The sequence below is a fragment of the Centroberyx gerrardi genome, chromosome 5, assembly GCF_048128805.1.
Source record: "Centroberyx gerrardi isolate f3 chromosome 5, fCenGer3.hap1.cur.20231027, whole genome shotgun sequence".
Taxonomy (NCBI): domain Eukaryota; kingdom Metazoa; phylum Chordata; class Actinopteri; order Beryciformes; family Berycidae; genus Centroberyx; species Centroberyx gerrardi.
Window position 1 is genome coordinate 20,740,806 of NC_136001.1, and position 18,363 is coordinate 20,759,168.

The window sequence follows — 18,363 nt, forward strand, 5'->3', positions numbered from 1 at the left end:
ATATATAAAAAAAGCAGATATAAATCAGGGTGAAAGCAATAAAATAAGTTAGGCCTATAAAGAAAAGAGCTTCTGATAATTAAGGAAATGGTGATAGAGATGTGTTTAAAACATGGTGGTAGGAATCCTTGATTAAATGTCTTAAAATGATCTTGTTCAATGTTCTCAATACAATATAATTTTTTGATTAATTCATATCAATACTGGAAGGCTATTTGCCGTAATGATGGCCCACTGGTGATGGTCATCAGTGATTTCAATTACCCTCCCCCTTTCTTGCTCTTACTTATAATCCGTCCATCCTATAATACCAGATGATTTATCCTGGTACAATACTCAACAACATTGTACTACCAGGCAAAGACAAGAGGGACTATTGTGAAAGAAGCAAGTCTGAGGCAAGCACTCAAATATATCAAGTTCAAGTTGAACACAATACTGTTTTTTTGTTTTTTTTCCAGGCTCAGGTTTCCAAAGCAGGCTACTATAACGAAGATGGGGATTGATTTGATAAAAAAAATAGACAAAACACAGATGTCATTGCTCTAATTCCCATTCAAATTATTTAGCTTTCACACACTTATCGGTTGGAATGCTCTCTTTTGTCTTCTTTATCTTTTTCTTCGTCTCCTTCTCCTTCTTGCTCCGCAAATTTACCATCTGAATTTCCTTTTTAGAGCAAGGTGGTTCCTGTTGTTAGCTATCATGGCAATTGAGAGAGATGAATTAGGCCTTGAGGATTAGGATTAGAGGTTCCAAAAACGTTTAATCCAGTATCCATCATTTCTGAGGACCATCTCTCACCAGGCCAGAAAGCAGAGGTAGCTGCATTGCCACAGAACTTGGCGGACATGTTTTTGCCACGACGCACTAACCTCATTAACCACAACTAAACTTTCCCTCGGTAATAGTGCGTAGCCGACCCTATCGCTTGCGTAAGCAGAAGCAAAGATTTGTTCAGGCAGAATTGAAAGCAGTCCCACAGTGACTAGTGTAGCTCCATCTGACTTGACCTCAAGCCTTAGCACTAGAAGATTCTGTTTGCACCATTATAAGTGGAACGCTCCAATGCCCAGGGTGGATGAACTGCTGGACTGGTTAGGCAAATATACTGATTTTACTCAGCACTGAATTTAACCAAGGGCTACTGACAGATTCCCTTCATTTCTACGCTCTGTTTGTGTTTGTGGGCTGTTTGGGGCGCTAGCCATCTTCCACTCCCACCAACTCATGGACAGGATCCTGCAGCCTCATAGCTTAAATGCTGCTGTCTACCTAAACAATATCATAATCTATAGTGATAGCTAGCAGCAGCATCTCAGGGTCACGGAGCCCTGAGATGGGCAGGGCTCCTGACCAACCTGACGAAGTGTGTAACTGGGCGGGGGGGAGGTACAGTATCTGGAGTACCACTTGGGGTGCGGGCAGGTCCAACCCCAGGTGGACAAAACAACCACAGCCTGCCCAAGGCCCCAGAAGGATGCTGCAGAATGGGACCATCTGGTGCTGTACATCAGCTGAAATCCCTCACAGTAGCTTTCAGAAAAGGCTGTAGCACCATAGAAAAGGAATGCCTTGCTTTCAAGTGGGTGGTCATAACCTCCACCTCTACCTCCTCAGGCACCACTTCATCCTTGGCTGGGATTACACCCAATAAAAACTGGACAGACAACTTGCTGTCCATCCTTTCACACAGAGACTGCTGAGTGGCTACAACATGTTCTCACCTTCCCCGGAGGACCACTGTCTCCCTGCTCCCCCTTTAAGCCGAGCTGGCCCGGAAGTCCAGTGACGCCCTGAGGAACAAAATAAAGAATCATGAAATTGATACTTTAAAAACACAATATCGCTATAGTATAGCACACACTACAGCTACACACTCAGCCAGTGAAACATACTGTACATACATACAGAGAGACAGAGAGACAGACAGACACACAGACACACATACACACACACACACACACACACACACACACACACACACACACACACACACACACAAACACACACACACACACACACACCTGTTTTCCTGGTGATCCAGGTATTCCATCTTTGCCAGGCTCTCCATCTCTTCCAGTGATCCCTGGTTTACCCCCTGCACCCTGTGGAGTGGGACATACTTCAGTATAGGTCATTTCTGTATAATCAAGCATGTGCAATCATATTTAGGTCTAAATACTAATCATCAACAAAAGCAATGCAGCTGTGCAATCATGTGTTCAATTTACCAAGTGCAGAACGACAAATTAAAATTGGCTCTTGAGGGTCAGTTTTGGTGTTGCATGTAAGGAAAAAAAGAATACGGCAGCACATTTTTGTTTTTGTTTTCATCTCAGCTCAAAATAAAAGTGCATAGTGCTCCAGAGCAGAAGAAGGGAACAGGATTGCATTCATCTTGGAAAGAACATTTCACCAGGTTTTCTTGTTATAACAAGATCTTTTCTTGTTATATCAGTATCTTATCTTATTACAAGATCTTATGAGGGATTCACGCTGCGCAGGCCGCTGACAGTTTATCACAACAACCAGAATGAAAATGAAAAGTAGCAGCAGAAACGTTGGTTGTAGTTGTTACTCTGATGATAGAGAGTCAGTATGGAGTGTTGTGTTGTGGGTGAGTGATTGTGTTGAGTTTTTGGTAAGTTTTTGAAATCTGAATACAAGTATTGTTTGGTGATAATGACAGCTGGTCATTATGGAAACAAAGTGCGTGTTGTATGACTTTTTCATATTATCAACAAAAAATGCGGTTGAGGCAGCAGCTTTTCTACAAAAAAGTGGAATACACTTTTAAAGGTAAGGCAAAGTAAAGGTAAGGCATTAAATAGCACTTCCAGAGGGTTTCATTTTATTAACCTCCCCCAATGTCTATGTTACAACTGAAATGCCTCAGTATTGGTTTAAAGGATAAGTTTGGCAATTTTGGACCTATACATAATTTATCTCTTACATACCTGTAGTACTTGGACCCACAGAGAATGTTGAGTCCAGAGTCAGCTGTTGGTTGAAATGATGAGTTCCTGTTGCTAGGCCTCATATTGATAACAATGAGTCTAAATGGGGTTTGTCAAAATATCTCCAAAAAAGCCATTTGTAGGCTCCACAGACAAGTTGACAGTAAATGGAAAAGTTGCAACACATCAATTAAAATTAGTTCTGACAAAATTCCTCCATTACGCACACTTTCACTAATTAGAAAATCAGCGAAATATTTTTCTCTGCCGCAGCACAGACGGCTGTGGGATGAAGTGCGTTACTGGCGGCATGATCTAGTTTTGCAGACGGTCAGGTCAGATTGCACATGGAACCACTCAGTTGAAATGATGCGGTGCTGCTGCTTTCCGGGCTGGGGATACACATACGTCAGTGGGTCGCCATATCGTTTTCACACACAGGCTTTTTGGAGATATTTTGACATACCTCATTTAGTTAGCAGCAAGAGGCCTAGCAACAGGAGTACACTGTTCCAACAGACAGCTGACTCGGGAGCCAATATTGTCTGTGGGTCCAAGTACTACAGGTATGTAAGAGACAAATTCTATAGATCCAAAATCGCCAAACTTATCCTTTAAATACTCAAAACGTTGCCTTGATATTATGGTTTAGTCTGTCAGAATCTTCACATCGCATATGATTAGTACTGTAGAGCCGGGCTCATTTTGTTCCACAGTGTAACAACAATAGCTGCTGAACCAGGATTGCATACTCACCACCTGCCCTGACAGTCCTGGTGGGCCCTGTGGACCCTGGAGGGAGAAATAAATACAATGGTGTGAAGGAACACAATATGAATACACCATGAGATTTCCAATGAATTTCAAGAGAAAGCATGAAAGCAGTTTATCCCTAAGGAAAAGCTATGATTTATGGGAGCACTTACTACAGCTCCAGGAGGACCTGGCAGACCCGGCAGTCCTGTGCTCCCTTGGGCACCAGGAGGACCCTGCAGAGAGGAGAAATAAAGTCACACAGGGCTGCTGTAGATCTGTTATACATCTCTACTGTATGGATTGTTATGTACACACTCTGTGAATGGGTGGCGGGACAATAAAATCAAGCGAAATCAAGTATCGAGATATTGCCTTCAGTAAAAAAATGTGAAGTATCATCACAACAGTCTTACCTTGATACCGACCCCTGGCTCTCCTTGGTTACCCTGTGAAAGAACCATATCAGGTATATGACCAGCAGCTAACAAACAAATGGATTTCAGTATGCACACAGTTTAAGTAGTGCACTGACATGTTAAAAATGTAGTGTACTCACCTTCACACCCGGTGGACCCGGGGGCCCATTGGTGCCAATGGGACCCTGAAATTAAAACCAGTATTATCAGTATTATCAGTGTTGTTGCTTGTTAATAATAAGAGACTGTGTTTGTTGCATGCTTGTTCTTTGGTGTGTGTGTGTGTGTGTGTGTGTGTATGTGTGTCTGTGTTTGTGTGTTTGTGTGCATGATACTTACAGTTGGCCCTCTTATTCCAGGCTCCCCTGGGTTTCCCTATAAGCAATAATATAAAGCATGTATTATGCTATATTCCCATCATTAAAAGACTTACTACAACTCTCTACATACAGCACACATGCCTAGCAACACACATATGCACACAGATGCATTTCAAGTAACATATTTACAGCACATATAAATATGTTTATAGAAATTATGCTCTCATACAATATGCAAACAAATATGTACTCAATACTGGACAATATGGAGTACAAGCTAACATAAGATGTACAGTCATGTCACTGACTGACATGAGCTCCTATATAGAAATCAGACACCAACATACACACAACCACACAAACAAAACAAACAAATGACAATAGGTATAACATACTGTATACACAGGGGAAGCACAACAGAAACAAAGAGGCACTCACAAGATAAGTACTGTATAATCAATGCTTTGAGAGGGATAAGCGCACAACCGACAGCAGGTACAGCCGCATGCACAATAAGCAGACTCAAGCCAATCGACAACACAGTACTTTTTCAGCTACACCCATTTAGTATTCCCTCCACTGTTGTGTATATTTGATCCTGGCTAGTGCTACAGCTCAAAATGTCAGCTGACTTCCTTTCATCTCTCCAACAAATCTGTGGTGTTTTACACATTAAAAATTCAACTCATCTTGAGTTTGACACGGACGCTTTGGGGACAGGTGGGCTGGATTAATATTTCATGAGGAACCTATCAAGGGCTGACTCTTATCCCAGACCTCAGCTCTCTGAGAGATGTTCCCAATGCAAATGAATTAAGATTAAAGTGGTGAAATATGCCTGGGAGGTAGATGACTGTACGTGCATTCTGATGCCAGGTTGTTCTAGTTTCCTGCTTTTAAGCTTCCTTCAAGCTAGCTACTTGCTCTCTATGCTAAAGTACAATGGCATCTCATCAGCTTCGGTCCACTCTCTCTCCCACTTGTATTCTCTACCACCGGGAAAAGTTCTCCCTCCGACCGCCCCTCCCTCCTCCAGATCTCAAGCATGCCAGCCAGCAGCAGAGCACCTACCGGTCTGCCTAATACTCCTGGGAACCCAGGCAGGCCCTGGAGAGGATGAAAGAGAGAGGAAGGTGGATGACAGAAGGATGGAGGGACAGGTGGGTGGGGAACAGTGTGGGAAAGAAAGGGAACAAACAATATAGAAAAGGAAGTACGAGACATAAGGGGGAAAGGATGAGAAGAGAGAAGACAGTGAGGTGTTAGACGCAGAGCTGCAAAAGGTTACTGTCTAAGGATCTATAGCCTCAGCCCAAGGAGGGGGAAAGAGAGCTCCATGGCTTAGTGCTCGCAGCCAACCCCGTGGTTTACTCCGCAGCTCAAGCCTAAGAGAAGGCCCCCTTGCTGGGTTACTGGTTACTCACTGGTTGGCCTCGAGGACCAGCTGGCCCTGTTGGACCCTGCTCCGACATGCAGGGAAGGAAACAAAAAGCATGAGGAAGTGCTCATCATCTCTCCCTCTTCCTCTTCCATTTATTCTTACTCCCACGCAATCGCTTCTGCCTTCCTGTACAGCTGCTCATGACTTACATAATGTGACCAGCAGTATGTTACTGATCACTGTGAATGGTACAATAAGCGAAGCGATGAAACCTCAGCGTGTCCTTTGATGTGAACAGGAACCCTGCTGGTTGAATCTTTTCAAAAAGGTAAGTAGGTGCCGTACGCTTGCAGAATGCATGCATACTCCCATATCGAAATGGCACAAATATGCAGTAAATCAGTATATTAAATTGCATGTGGTTGTTTACAAAAGCACAGTAAATCGAGATATTAAATAACATCTGATTGTTGGTAAAAAATAAAAATATTTACTACATATGTACACAAGCAAAAAGTCACTACTATGTTGTGCTCTTGCAGAATATTCATATTTCTCACAATATCATCACGTAAAGTTCTCCCTCAGAAGTATAACTAGGCCTGTCTCCAACTCTCCACTTACCGGTTTCCCATCCTGACCAGGTTTACCTGGCTCTCCTGCTGTTCCCTGAAATGACAAAGCACATATTGCTTCTTCTACAAAACACTTTAAATTTGCATCGTGTCTCGAAGGGAAACATAAAGCAAGAAGGTTCGGTAGTAACACGGCTAACATCAAAACCAAGGTGAAGGTGGTATTATTTATTAGAGTCTTTCTAATTTCAGTACAAACGAGCAGTACCATACTCTACATGAGATTACACTTGAGAACCAGCTCACCTGCGAGCCATCACGTCCCTTTTCTCCAGCCTCTCCTCTATCTCCTTTTTCACCACGAGGCCCCACAAAACCCTGTAAGACACCATCACACAGCCAGTTCGCATATGGAAACATCTATATCATTTGCTTTCGCACTATTTGGAAATTAAATCTTACCCGGTCTCCCTTGGGTCCCTGTGCTCCTGAATCCCCAGCCTCTCCCTTCGGCCCTAGGACTCCTGGAAGGCCTCTGGCCCCGGGGGCGCCGGTCAGCACTGACTCAGCAGACGCTCCCTACATGCACAGACAAATGCCTTTGAACCCCATTACTATGTCCTGTATTTACTTAGACTCTATCACAGATCTGAACTGTTGAATCTCTGGGTTTCAGAATATCGGGAGCTCACCTTCTGACCTGGGGGGCCAGCTGCTCCTGTTAGCCCTAGTTTGCCCTGAAAAACAACAGCAATTTTCAATCCATTGTGCAAATACATATATCAAACATGTCATTACACTACTATGACGTGGAGGATCAAAGTAAACACTCACAGATTCTCCTTTGTCCCCCTTCTCTCCTCTCTCCCCCTATAAAATACACAGACATGATGTTAGTAGAGTCATGGCCAATCCATGTGAGTGTCAGCTTTCATTTACGCCCAACTCTCATCTTCTTCTTCTTCACCTTATCTCCCGGTCTTCCGGCCTCCCCTAGTTCCCCAGCTTTCCCGGGAACACCTGGTATTCCGGGTTTGCCCGGCTCTCCGGCCTGGCCCGGGAGTCCCTCTGGTCCTCGCTCTCCAATGGCCCTTCCTGGAGGCCCAGTTGCCCCAGCAGGTCCCCGCTCCCCATGATCTCCCTTTGAACCCCTGTCCCCTGGCAACCCACGGCCTCCCTGGTGCACAAGAGAGAGTGGAAAGAGAATATCAAATATGATTTATTCAATTCCTGAATTATGCAATAGACAGAACAATAAGCATAGAAATGAAATGCCCCCATTTGGACTTGCTGTGATCTTACTGGGGCTCTTAATCCGACTTGTCCATTTTTACATTAAGCCTGTAAGATGCCTTTAGTCACACTTACATCTGCCCCAGGTGGTCCTCTCTGTCCAGCTTCACCCTTGTCTCCTCTTTGTCCTTTCTCTGCCTTCTGCACTACTGGTATCACGTCCCTCTTATCCACCATCACCTTCAGATCAGACATCTATGTGGGAGGCAGAGAAGGCCTCACTTTAGATCAGTCATGTTTTCCCCTAGCAAAGTTTTCACTTCAGCAGCTGGACAGTTCCATGAAATCAGTCTCTTTTGTGTCACTCTCTCTAACGGAGATTTAAGTCCAAAAAATGCTTTAATACACAAATTGAAATATATTAAAATATTTGTGTGTTATGTATTAAAGCTCATATTTTTTGGACTTAACTAAGTAAGACCATTTAAATCACAAATTTAAATATATTTCATTGAGATATATTTCAATTTGTGGACTTAGTTGCATCCCTGAATTTATATTCAACCCCATAACGCAAACAAATCTTCCCACTTAAAATATATAATAAACTTCTCATTACATAACCAAGTGAAAGTGAGACCAGTTAGGTCCTATAGGTAAAATGCCACACACACAAAGGCATATTTAAATTTCAATCAACTCCAATGTGAATGCCTAGGTATTTCAATATAAATTAGAAAATCTCCTTTTATGGTAGAACATGAAAGAATGGAAATTTGAAACTTATCTATATCTTCAAAGGCCCAAGAAACACAGATTTCACAGAATCACTAAATTGCAACTCATACTTGAGTGTCGTCCACATACCTGAATACCATGACTGGCCAGAGCCTTCAGCACATCCTGATAAGAGAGAGACAGAAACACCAGTCAACAGAGACCAAGAGCTTCAACTGGGTCATTCCAGGTCACGTTCTGACTGTCTTACCATTGATGTTCCAGGTTTGCCTGGCGCCCCGTCCTCTCCTGGGTCTCCCTGTCATTAACATAATATTGTTAGTGCGTCAACACAAAACACATGAAACCTTAGTCATATCACACTCTCATTATTATAGGGATATACTGGAAGCTTCACTTACTGTTTCACCTTTAAGGCCAGACGGGCCTCTCTCTCCCTGGACCAGAGAAAAGTCAGAAGGTCAAAGAACAGACTGACTGGTTACTAATCTAGAGCAAAGTGAGATCAATAAAGACAACTATGACTTACTCTGACTCCTGAGGCTCCCGGGATCCCAGGTACGCCCTGAAGGACAGAGAGGGGACAGTGATTAAAAACCACTAGATAAGACAGTGGTAGGGCAGTACTAGTATACAGAGATAAATGTGGATAACACACACATCAGCTGTTTCACGTGGGAGGCGGTGGTGCTATCCATGTAGAAAAATCCATGTAGAAAAATATTATCACAAAGAGACTTACTCCTATTTTTTGACATTTCTGTCAAATGGCCTTTCATGAGATAGTGTGCAGAAAGGAAGGTCATTTTAATGAAAAAATAAATCCATGCAGGATGCATGCGGTGATTTTCTCCTCTATAGTCCTTGGAGGTCTATATTATTACCAGCAACCCACACTACAGAAAAAAGCAGTGATGTGTGTGTTGTGCAGTAATATCCATTTCAAGAAATGCAACTAAAACAGCATTAGAACGCTGCAGTGCCATGCACACTCACCGGGGTTCCTGGAGGCCCCTGGGGGCCCGGGATCTGTGCAGCTTCAACTCCCTTGACATACACTACCTGAGACAGAGAGAGAGAGAGACAGAGAGAGAGAGAGAGAGAGAGAGAGAGACAGAGAGACAGAGACAGAGACAGAGAGAGAGAGACAGAGAGAGAGACAGAGACAGAGAGAGAGAGAGACAGAAACAGAGACAGAGAGAGAGAGACAGAGACAGAGACAGAGAGAGAGAGAGAGAGAGAGACAGAGACAGAGACAGAGAGAGACAGAGACAGAGAGAGACAGAGACAGAGAGAGAGACAGAGAGAGAGAGACAGAGAGAGAGACAGAGACAGAGACAGAGAGAGACAGAGAGAGAGACAGAAACAGAGACAGAGAGAGAGAGAGAGAGAGACAGAGACAGAGACAGAGAGAGAGACAGAGGGGTGGTGTGTGGAATGGTAATGTTGAGAGATAGTGCTGTCCATCATGTCCAACTCTCATACCATCCATATTCAAAAACATCTCCTCAGTTGCATCTAGCCTTACCTGTCCAGGAGGACCGATGCTGCCAGGTACTCCCGGGGACCCCGGTGGGCCGATGGGCCCCACAGGCCCGGCGAGGCCCCGGTCTCCTTTCTGCCCGTCACGGCCCTGGAAACACAACCCCGTAACACAGCTGAGCTCACGCTTCACAGTGATGCTTCCCTCTGCACTATAGCCGAGGCTGAACTATAAAATCAAAGCAGGTGGCCGCGGCCTCCCCTCAACTGATGTTCTAGAGATAATTAATATGAATTTGCACATGAAACCAGCAGTCTGACATTTGGAGCCCCTCTGGATCCCTCTCAGAAGTGACTCCCCCTTAAAGGCTAAGCTTGATCATTAGAGGCTAGCGAATTTATATAGCTGCTTTTCAGAGGGCTATTGATTCAGCAGTGAGTGAGAGTGTGATGGTAATGACAATGTCAGAGCAAAGTACTGTTAATAAATACACACTTGAGGGGGAAATTGATGAGGAGAAAAGACAGGAGGAAAGCTAATGTGTAATACAATAAAGTCAAGAAAGGCAGGATCAATAAAGGAGGGGGGAGAGGAGGAAAGGTGGGAGGGGTTGAGACAGAGAGAGCATACAGTGTAGACACACAAAGTGAGAAAGGTGCATTAGAGGAAGAATGATACAGAGGAGATTTAGCAAAACTGACGTCTCTTCCAGATGTTCCGACTTCTCCTTTGTCACCCTGTGGATTAAAGACAACAGTGTAAGGTTCCCATAGAAACAATGACATAATAAGCACAATCTTCATAAGCAAATGCCCACAATGCTGAATAATTCATTGTTAGGGTCTTAGCTACAGTAACTACAAGTTATTTAGTCTATTAGTTGTTTTTGTTTGTTGTTTTTCCATCTTACATGACATATTTCCTGTAAAACTGTAAGCACATCTGTGGCATCACAACAATATTCACAAATATCTACTAATGGCCAACTGCTAATTGGCCATTTTGCATGGCATCATTCGTTTGAGGACACCGATGCCAGAAAATCAATTTCACAGATTTGTCAAATAAGTGAACTATTGAATTAGACTACAACTACATTTGACTTTTGTCCTGAAGAGTCCTAAAACAAACACTGACTAAAACTCAACTAAAACTATCTTCCCAATGCCAGATGATCTTATAAACTGAATAACAGGCACAAACCTTTCTCCCATCTTCACCTGGCACACCATCCTCACCCTGCAAGACAAATCAAAATGTTATTCTAAAACAAGCTCTACAGTAACAGACTGAATAATGGCCAACCTGCTGTAGTAGCACTTTCAACTCAACGCTGCTGCTTTGGGTGATTATATCAGTTGAGAGTCATTTTAGGCAGCCATTATGCAACAAACCGTGAAATAAATGCCTGCATTGCTTTTGATCAGTGAGCGTCACTCACAGGAAGGACTGTATGTCAAGTGGCCATTACAGTGAGAGAAAGACAAAGATAGAGAAAAAAATTATCACTGCTGGAAAGACTCATACACTGACTGAACAGAATCAACATCAAAGTATTTCATTCAAATCACTAATAAAACGTGCAAAGGTATGGTTGCAAGTATCATGGTATAGCATGGCAGCTGGATGTATTCAGGATGCTGGTGTGTATTAGCTGAGAGAAGAGAAATGTCCTAGTGAGGAGTCACCATTTTGCCAGCAGCCCCCGGTTTGCCGTCTACTCCTGCTTTACCCTGAAACATAATAACAAGACTGATAAGACACACACAAAGAAATAGATGTTTTATAAAAATAGATTGAGATAGAGAGATAAATACTAAAACTGTGTGTGTATGTGTGTGTGTGTGCTCACATTTGTGCCTGGATTGCCTGGGGGCCCGGTGGGGCCTGGGGGACCCTGCTCCCCTCTAAGTCCTGCTAAACCCTGGTAAAACACACACAACAGAGTGAACACTTAAATCTCACTTTTAGTCTAATTAAATGACTTAGTAGGTGCTAAAACTGAGTTAGATAGAGAACTGTGGGTACAATAATACACTTAATGGGAAAAAATGTGTAGCAGTATTTAAAATGGTAACCTAAAAACAGAAATTGCATCAACAAAGAAATGTGATAAGATGTGTGTTAGAAATGCCATCTAATTTTGTCCTGGGCGTTCAGCAGCAGCTGCAGAGCTGTCAAGTATCCGCTCTTCAAAACAGGATTCAGACTCTTTACCCAAAACTGTCACTTGAACAGCTGAGTGGAATTTTAGAACGATTACCATGAGCATTTCTTATTTGGTTTTTTTATTTACATTGGAAACGGTTCAACTCTCAAAAGCACTGAGAGCTGAGAATTTTTAGCACTCAACATGCAAGGCAGTGAATTTCAAAACATTTCAGCTTTCAAACAGATTTCCAGGGTGAGCGACAGCAGACACACATTCTCCCAGCATCTAGACAGCGCTGCAGCTAGAAAAAAGAGAGGCACTCATTGGACACAGGCCTTTACTGGCCTTTACTTTGAAGCAATATGGAATTATATGAAACAGGTCTGTATACACATTTCAGACCAGTGGAAGGTCTGTAACTACAGTTGGTTTATGTAACTGGTCCCAGGAGGAGTGCAGAATGAACAGTAACAGCTCCACAGTGTCCTCTGCAGCACACACACAGGAACTGCACAAAGATGTTTTCAACAAGAGCAAATTTGGTAAATACATAACTGTTGGGTAACTATAACCTTGGATTATGTGATCAGAATACAAAAATAATAGTGTTAGACAACTTATCAGCCCAGGGTTCTAGATTAATATTAAATCTGATTGCCTCATGAATTATTGATATGATAATTATTTGGAACCTCTCTACTGCAGTAGAGCTGAACAATTCATCGAAAAAAAAAAATTGAAATCGCAATATGAACTTCTGCAATTTCCAAATCGCAGAGGCTGCAATTAATTGCTTAGGAGAGAGAGGGGCGTCCAAAATGGATTTGTGAACAAGGTGTTTTAGAGCTCCAGGTAATCTTTGGTCCATGAATCAAGTACAATATTGGTGAAAACCTTTCATCATATTCAAACTCTGTAAATCCTGCACTCTGACATCTATTTTTTTTTTTAATTAAATCACTTTTCTTTAAACAAGTAAAAAAATGTATGACTGTCTTGATGATGATATGAATCGCAGTTTAAATCACAAGTGCAATATTCTGTCAAATAATCGCAATTCGTGTTTTTGTCAATATCGTTCAGCCGCAGCTGCTTTGCACCAACTTTGCAACAGGGCCATTCAAACAGGGCCATTCACTTTAACTGAAAATCACCTGGGAGTCTGAATCATTATAAAAAGTTGGTAAGCACTTAGTTTAGAAGAGCAGATACCAAATGACCTCTCTTACTTTCTTTTACCATTTAACTGGAACTAAATAGAACAAAATACTGTCACCTTAAACCAAAAAGAACTGTTGTTTTCTGTCACGCATGCCGACGCTATCTCTCTAAAGGTCTCTAATACTGAAACCATATCACACCATTATACAAAAAATAATTTTTATGGTTAGCTACAGTCAGCCATGAATAAATAGACATTACCTCAAACTGAATTTCAAGCTATTACTGAACAATGATCATATACAAAAACATGTAAATATAAAAAGTGATTCAAATGACTACTGATAACTAATACTAATAGTTGATCACTTCTTATAGAACGCTAATCAGACCAGAATCATTTTTTTCGAACGATCACAACCACACTAACACAAGGATACTCACATCTCTCCCTGGATCTCCCTGTTTCCCTGGGTCTCCCTGTAACACAAAGAGAGAAATACATACAGTTTGTATCAGCAATGCCCAGATTCAGCACCCAGTGAGGTTCTACATGCGGTGTGTTTCTGTAGTTTGGTGGAAAGAAGGCAGAATCGGTAGTACCCTCTGTCCGGCTGGTCCTGGCGCACCCAGTTTACCATCAAGACCAGCGCGTCCATCTAACCCGGATGCTCCCCTTTCTCCCTGATCAGACAGAGGTGTTAGGGTCAGAGGAAGACCTAGAAAACTGGGAGGACTGCATTATGGACTAAAATGGTAAGAGAACAGTTTCAGTGTCTCAGTTCAACTTGTTTGCCTTGACGCTGTCTGCCAGCCCCACTGCGCTTCATCCCACTGGGAATCTGCAGGATGGGGAACAGAATCCGGTAGAATGAAGGACAGTGGAACCTGCCAGTCACCAGAAAGCCGGAATTCCTTTAAGTTTGTAATATTGGTAGAATTACATGGGCCATTTTTGTGGGAATGTGGGGACCAGCCACACTGATCCAATTCAAACCTTGTCTCCAGGGCCTCCTCGTATTCCTGTGTCACCCTGGAAAGATTAGAAGTGAAAGTGATGTGAGTGTGAGAGACAACGGGGAAAACGATTCAGATATTTATGGGATGATAGACATGGCAATTTAGAGAATAAAGACAAAATTGTACAGAAGAGATGCAGTGACAGACAGCAAACTCACTCTCGCCCCTGCAGGTCCCCGTTGTCCCTCAGCACCCTGTATGAACAACAAGTCGAAAGCATCATCAGTCACACGTATCAAAACAAGAAGGAAAGGGTCAGTGTGCATGCAGCTGCATATAGGTGGTGACCTATCAGATGCTCGGGGATCAGTTTTTAAATTACATGTGTGATGTGAACTCACCCGTAGTCCTGGGGCTCCAGCAGACCCTGCCTCGCCCTTCTGACCCTTGCTGCCATGCTCTCCTGGGTCGCCAGCGTCGCCCTGGGAACCAAAGTGATACAGAGAGAGGTTCCCTAGCTGTGGCACTTGGATTTTCACCCATTTAACTTTTATTTTATAGGTGCCTAGTCATGACATACTAGGCACTGGTCACTCTACTGCTCATGTTAATATTTTAGAAAGTCCATGCAGTATATCTGCAACAGATGCGATGAGATTGTAAGGGAGAGGATACTTGGTGCATTAATGCATGAACATGTAGACACATTCAGACTTAAAGCCTACATAGACGTCTAGAGGAACAGAACGCACCTTCTCCCCTCTGTCTCCTCTTAGCTGGTTCTGGATGTCAGCCTGAGGAGGAGAGAGTAGTGGGTAAGGCAGTTTGGAGGGTCACATATTTTATATAGTTCTGCTTTCTCTGTGTTGTCAGAACATGGTTTTGTGAGGAAAAAGTGATCCAAGGCCTTTCAAAATAGGTAAAAAAAGCCTTTATACTATTTGGCTATTCATTATGAAAAGTTAGAAACTGTGCCTGACATGTTTCGGATGCCTTTGACCATGTTTCCCATGACTACAACACCATTTTTTTCTGTAGAGCCCCACTATCTTTAACATCAGAAGCTAATCAGCCTTCCGGCCTCCTATCTGTTTTTCATGGTTCTGGGAACTTCATTCAATAGTAGCCACATGCTGGAATCTAAGTGCTACTAACTGCAATCTGCTTTGAAGGTAAGTGTTTATTAATGAACTTATCATTATGGTACAATGGTTATTAAACAAATTATGCGGCTCACTTACCACCTTCCCTGGTGGTCCTGGAGGACCTTGAGCTCCCTTGAAGAAAGGAGTAAAGTACAATGTGAATCCACAAATAGCAGATAGAAAATTAGATAAGCACTCTGTAAATAGAGAGCAGACAACAAACCTGGTCTCCTTTGTCTCCTCTCGATCCAGCAGGTCCGGGGCCGCCCTGCGTTCAAACACAGATCAATAAAGACGCGGCGCGGCCGACCTTCCTCACTGTTTCCACTCTCAATGCCACAGTTAGACGGTGCAAGAGCATATTGAAAAGCTGTCTGTATGATAATAAATAAATGTGTGTCTCACATTTCGGCCATGCTCTCCTGGGTCTCCCACGTCTCCTTTCTCCCCTGGTCGTCCTGACTGACCAGTCAGTCCCTGAAGGGGGTCAATAAAAATGTCCCCTTACTGGGCTTTCCATTGATGTGCAAACACAGCAAATTGGCACTAAGGAGACGGACAGACTTAAATATCTTAAACAATTTCAATAATTTTTAAGTTTGGGTATAAAGACGCATCACAACGCTTGTCTTACCCTCAGTCCTCTTTCGCCCGTCTTCCCTGGAAGACCAGACTCCCCCTGGTGAGATGGTGGTAGAGATCAAAAAAGAAAACAAACATGAGACAGGGAGATGCTGGCAGTTACATCCAGACACGAATCATTATAAATGTCTGATTTTTTCCTACGAGAGTGGATGATGAGAGTGACATCAAAACACGAACACGTTGGAATGGAGCAAAATGATAAAAGATGAAAGAGAGTATTTGGGACACGGATTGAGAGAATAAAAGAGAGATCAAGCCTTACGGGAGTGCCTTCATCACCCTTGTCTCCTTTCTCTCCCTGTAAAACATAAGTATAAATCTTTCATTGACTTCACTGGGGAGGATGGTGACATTTAAAACCAGAACATCAACTGAGTGTAGGGTCAGTGGTAAAATATGCACACACACAAGAATTTGTGAGTAAATGGAAATCGACATGTCGTAGACAGTAGCAGCAGTTATCACAGAAATTGTATTTTTTTTTACCTCTAAAGTTGCATCATTGGAATGAAATGCATTGTGGGAGGAACAGAAGAAGGCTTAACAGTCTGGTTAGATCTTTAAACATACTGATAGCAACATGCATGCTATAACAGAAATGGTCAAATTTTGCTTTTACGGTGAACAATAAAGGCCAAACAGCACATTTTAGCACTAGGAACTATACTATAAAGTTGTAGCACAGAGAGCAGAATACCAACAAGCTCTTGGTCAAGGTCTTGAAACAAGGGTCACACTTTGGATAGTCCAAAGTTGATACTGGACTTCCTATCAAGTGACTATAATGTGTCACGAAAACATCTACTGAGTTTCAAGTGATTCTCAATGATAGATATTCAATGTCTGAGCTAGAGTTAATCTTAGTATTTAGGGTTGAGGTGAATTTTAGAAATAGGGTCAAGTTAGGGTTACATATTCTGTAGAGATGCATCCAATAGGCAAGTGACACATTGTTGAACATCTACTTGTTGTCACCTGATAGTTGAGTATCAACATTGGACAATCCAAATAAAGTGTTACCAAAACAAGGTGCAGAGAGAAACACAGCTGCAGCAGGTCCGATATTTAGATGAGTGTGAATACTGTTACTGTTACAAGAGTTGAAAGCAGCCAGATCCCATACACAACTCGGACCTGTTTCGCAGGGAGACCGTTCCTTCCCGGGATTCCTGGCCTCCCGTTCTCCCCCTTCTCTCCTGGCTCACCGGAGTCTCCCTGAGGCACAGTAACAACACAATAAGACCAGCGCTGGCACCGCTGCCTGTAATAAGTTGACTACTTGAACAATACCCAAAGGCATGGTCAGTGTTTGTGATGAAATATAAATAAACTGAAAGGCTAAAAAAGCCACAGCAGGCCTTTCACCTTAGCGCCCGGCCTTCCACTGATGCCAGCGAGTCCCTGGAGGAAGGAGCACATGTTTATGTATTTTCACAGTGGCAGTTTGTGTGGTATAGGGCATGACCTACACTGACAGCTGGCACAAAGGGATGCTTCATGAATAATGGATGCTATTATCAGGAGTATATCAAAGCAGTTGTAAACATTTTGATGATGCAGTTTGTTGTTCCATTAAAGAGTGGTGTGTTATGATGAATTAAGCCTGAACTTACTCGATCCCCTGGCTCTCCTTTAGGTCCGGGCTGGCCCGGGGCTCCTGGCCCTGGTGATCCCTTGCACAATGAGACAGTATGACAGATAGAAGGGAAAAGAAAAGGGGGAAAAATTAGATGTGAAAATGTAAGCCATTTGGACACATACCTAAGTGTACATGGATTAATAAACTCACACCCACACACACACAATTCCGTTTTTTCTAGAGCATCATCACCCTGTGGGTGCCAACTCACTCTTTCCCCTTTCTGGGCCGGCTCTCCCTTTTCTCCCCTCGGTCCCTCAGGACCAGGCAGGCCCCGCTCTCCCTGTGAGAGGAGAGCAGAAGAGAGGAAACCAATCAAAGTGAGGGATGGCGTGTCAGCGTACAGTGAGCAGAGAACTCTGTTTAACATGATGAGTTGTATTAAGAGAGACATGGGCAGCCTACCTGTTCACCATTCTTCCCTGCCAGGCCTGGACCCTGGATGTGTTGAATAATATACAGTAATCATCACAGACATAGACACTTTGTCATGGACAGAAAGCACATATCCAAAATGAAAGGACAGATGAATGATTATATCACATGACCAATAACTCACACTTCTACCAGGCTCTCCTCGTGCTCCTTCGTTTCCCTGGAAACAGACGGGTTCAGTTATTCATTCATCATTGTTTGGGAATTTGTCACATCAGATTATGAAACATTCTGTGATGGAATCACGTTCATATTGACCCGCTGCTTGTCAGATGATTACACTTTGATTGAATCAACCTCACCTTTTCCCCTTGTAGTCCACTGGGCCCAGGTAAACCCTGATGACAAATGGAAAGACGTCTAT

General features: G+C 43.0%; 1 protein-coding gene across 1 annotated transcript in view; it reads right to left on the minus strand.

The window, feature by feature from the left end:
- col7a1 (collagen, type VII, alpha 1) overlaps positions 1-18,363 on the minus strand; it is a 58,782-nt gene that overhangs the window by 15,425 nt on the left and 24,994 nt on the right. Inside the window, exons 45-87 of the mRNA XM_078283561.1 lie at positions 18,302-18,337; positions 18,124-18,159; positions 17,970-18,002; positions 17,776-17,847; positions 17,539-17,598; positions 17,291-17,326; positions 17,060-17,140; positions 16,188-16,223; positions 15,915-15,959; positions 15,686-15,757; positions 15,504-15,548; positions 15,377-15,412; positions 14,888-14,929; positions 14,537-14,617; positions 14,354-14,389; positions 14,173-14,208; positions 13,779-13,859; positions 13,620-13,655; positions 11,715-11,786; positions 11,551-11,595; positions 11,066-11,101; positions 10,564-10,599; positions 9,908-10,012; positions 9,376-9,441; positions 8,909-8,944; positions 8,781-8,816; positions 8,630-8,677; positions 8,509-8,544; positions 7,777-7,896; positions 7,376-7,585; positions 7,243-7,278; positions 7,101-7,145; positions 6,871-6,987; positions 6,715-6,786; positions 6,458-6,502; positions 5,877-5,912; positions 4,472-4,507; positions 4,273-4,317; positions 4,130-4,162; positions 3,887-3,949; positions 3,717-3,752; positions 2,028-2,108; positions 1,728-1,796 (exon numbers count right to left, since the gene is read on the minus strand). Coding sequence (XP_078139687.1) covers positions 1,728-1,796; positions 2,028-2,108; positions 3,717-3,752; positions 3,887-3,949; positions 4,130-4,162; positions 4,273-4,317; positions 4,472-4,507; positions 5,877-5,912; positions 6,458-6,502; positions 6,715-6,786; positions 6,871-6,987; positions 7,101-7,145; positions 7,243-7,278; positions 7,376-7,585; positions 7,777-7,896; positions 8,509-8,544; positions 8,630-8,677; positions 8,781-8,816; positions 8,909-8,944; positions 9,376-9,441; positions 9,908-10,012; positions 10,564-10,599; positions 11,066-11,101; positions 11,551-11,595; positions 11,715-11,786; positions 13,620-13,655; positions 13,779-13,859; positions 14,173-14,208; positions 14,354-14,389; positions 14,537-14,617; positions 14,888-14,929; positions 15,377-15,412; positions 15,504-15,548; positions 15,686-15,757; positions 15,915-15,959; positions 16,188-16,223; positions 17,060-17,140; positions 17,291-17,326; positions 17,539-17,598; positions 17,776-17,847; positions 17,970-18,002; positions 18,124-18,159; positions 18,302-18,337 — 2,460 coding nt within the window. The remainder of the gene's footprint in view (positions 1-1,727; positions 1,797-2,027; positions 2,109-3,716; positions 3,753-3,886; positions 3,950-4,129; positions 4,163-4,272; positions 4,318-4,471; positions 4,508-5,876; positions 5,913-6,457; positions 6,503-6,714; positions 6,787-6,870; positions 6,988-7,100; positions 7,146-7,242; positions 7,279-7,375; positions 7,586-7,776; positions 7,897-8,508; positions 8,545-8,629; positions 8,678-8,780; positions 8,817-8,908; positions 8,945-9,375; positions 9,442-9,907; positions 10,013-10,563; positions 10,600-11,065; positions 11,102-11,550; positions 11,596-11,714; positions 11,787-13,619; positions 13,656-13,778; positions 13,860-14,172; positions 14,209-14,353; positions 14,390-14,536; positions 14,618-14,887; positions 14,930-15,376; positions 15,413-15,503; positions 15,549-15,685; positions 15,758-15,914; positions 15,960-16,187; positions 16,224-17,059; positions 17,141-17,290; positions 17,327-17,538; positions 17,599-17,775; positions 17,848-17,969; positions 18,003-18,123; positions 18,160-18,301; positions 18,338-18,363) is intronic.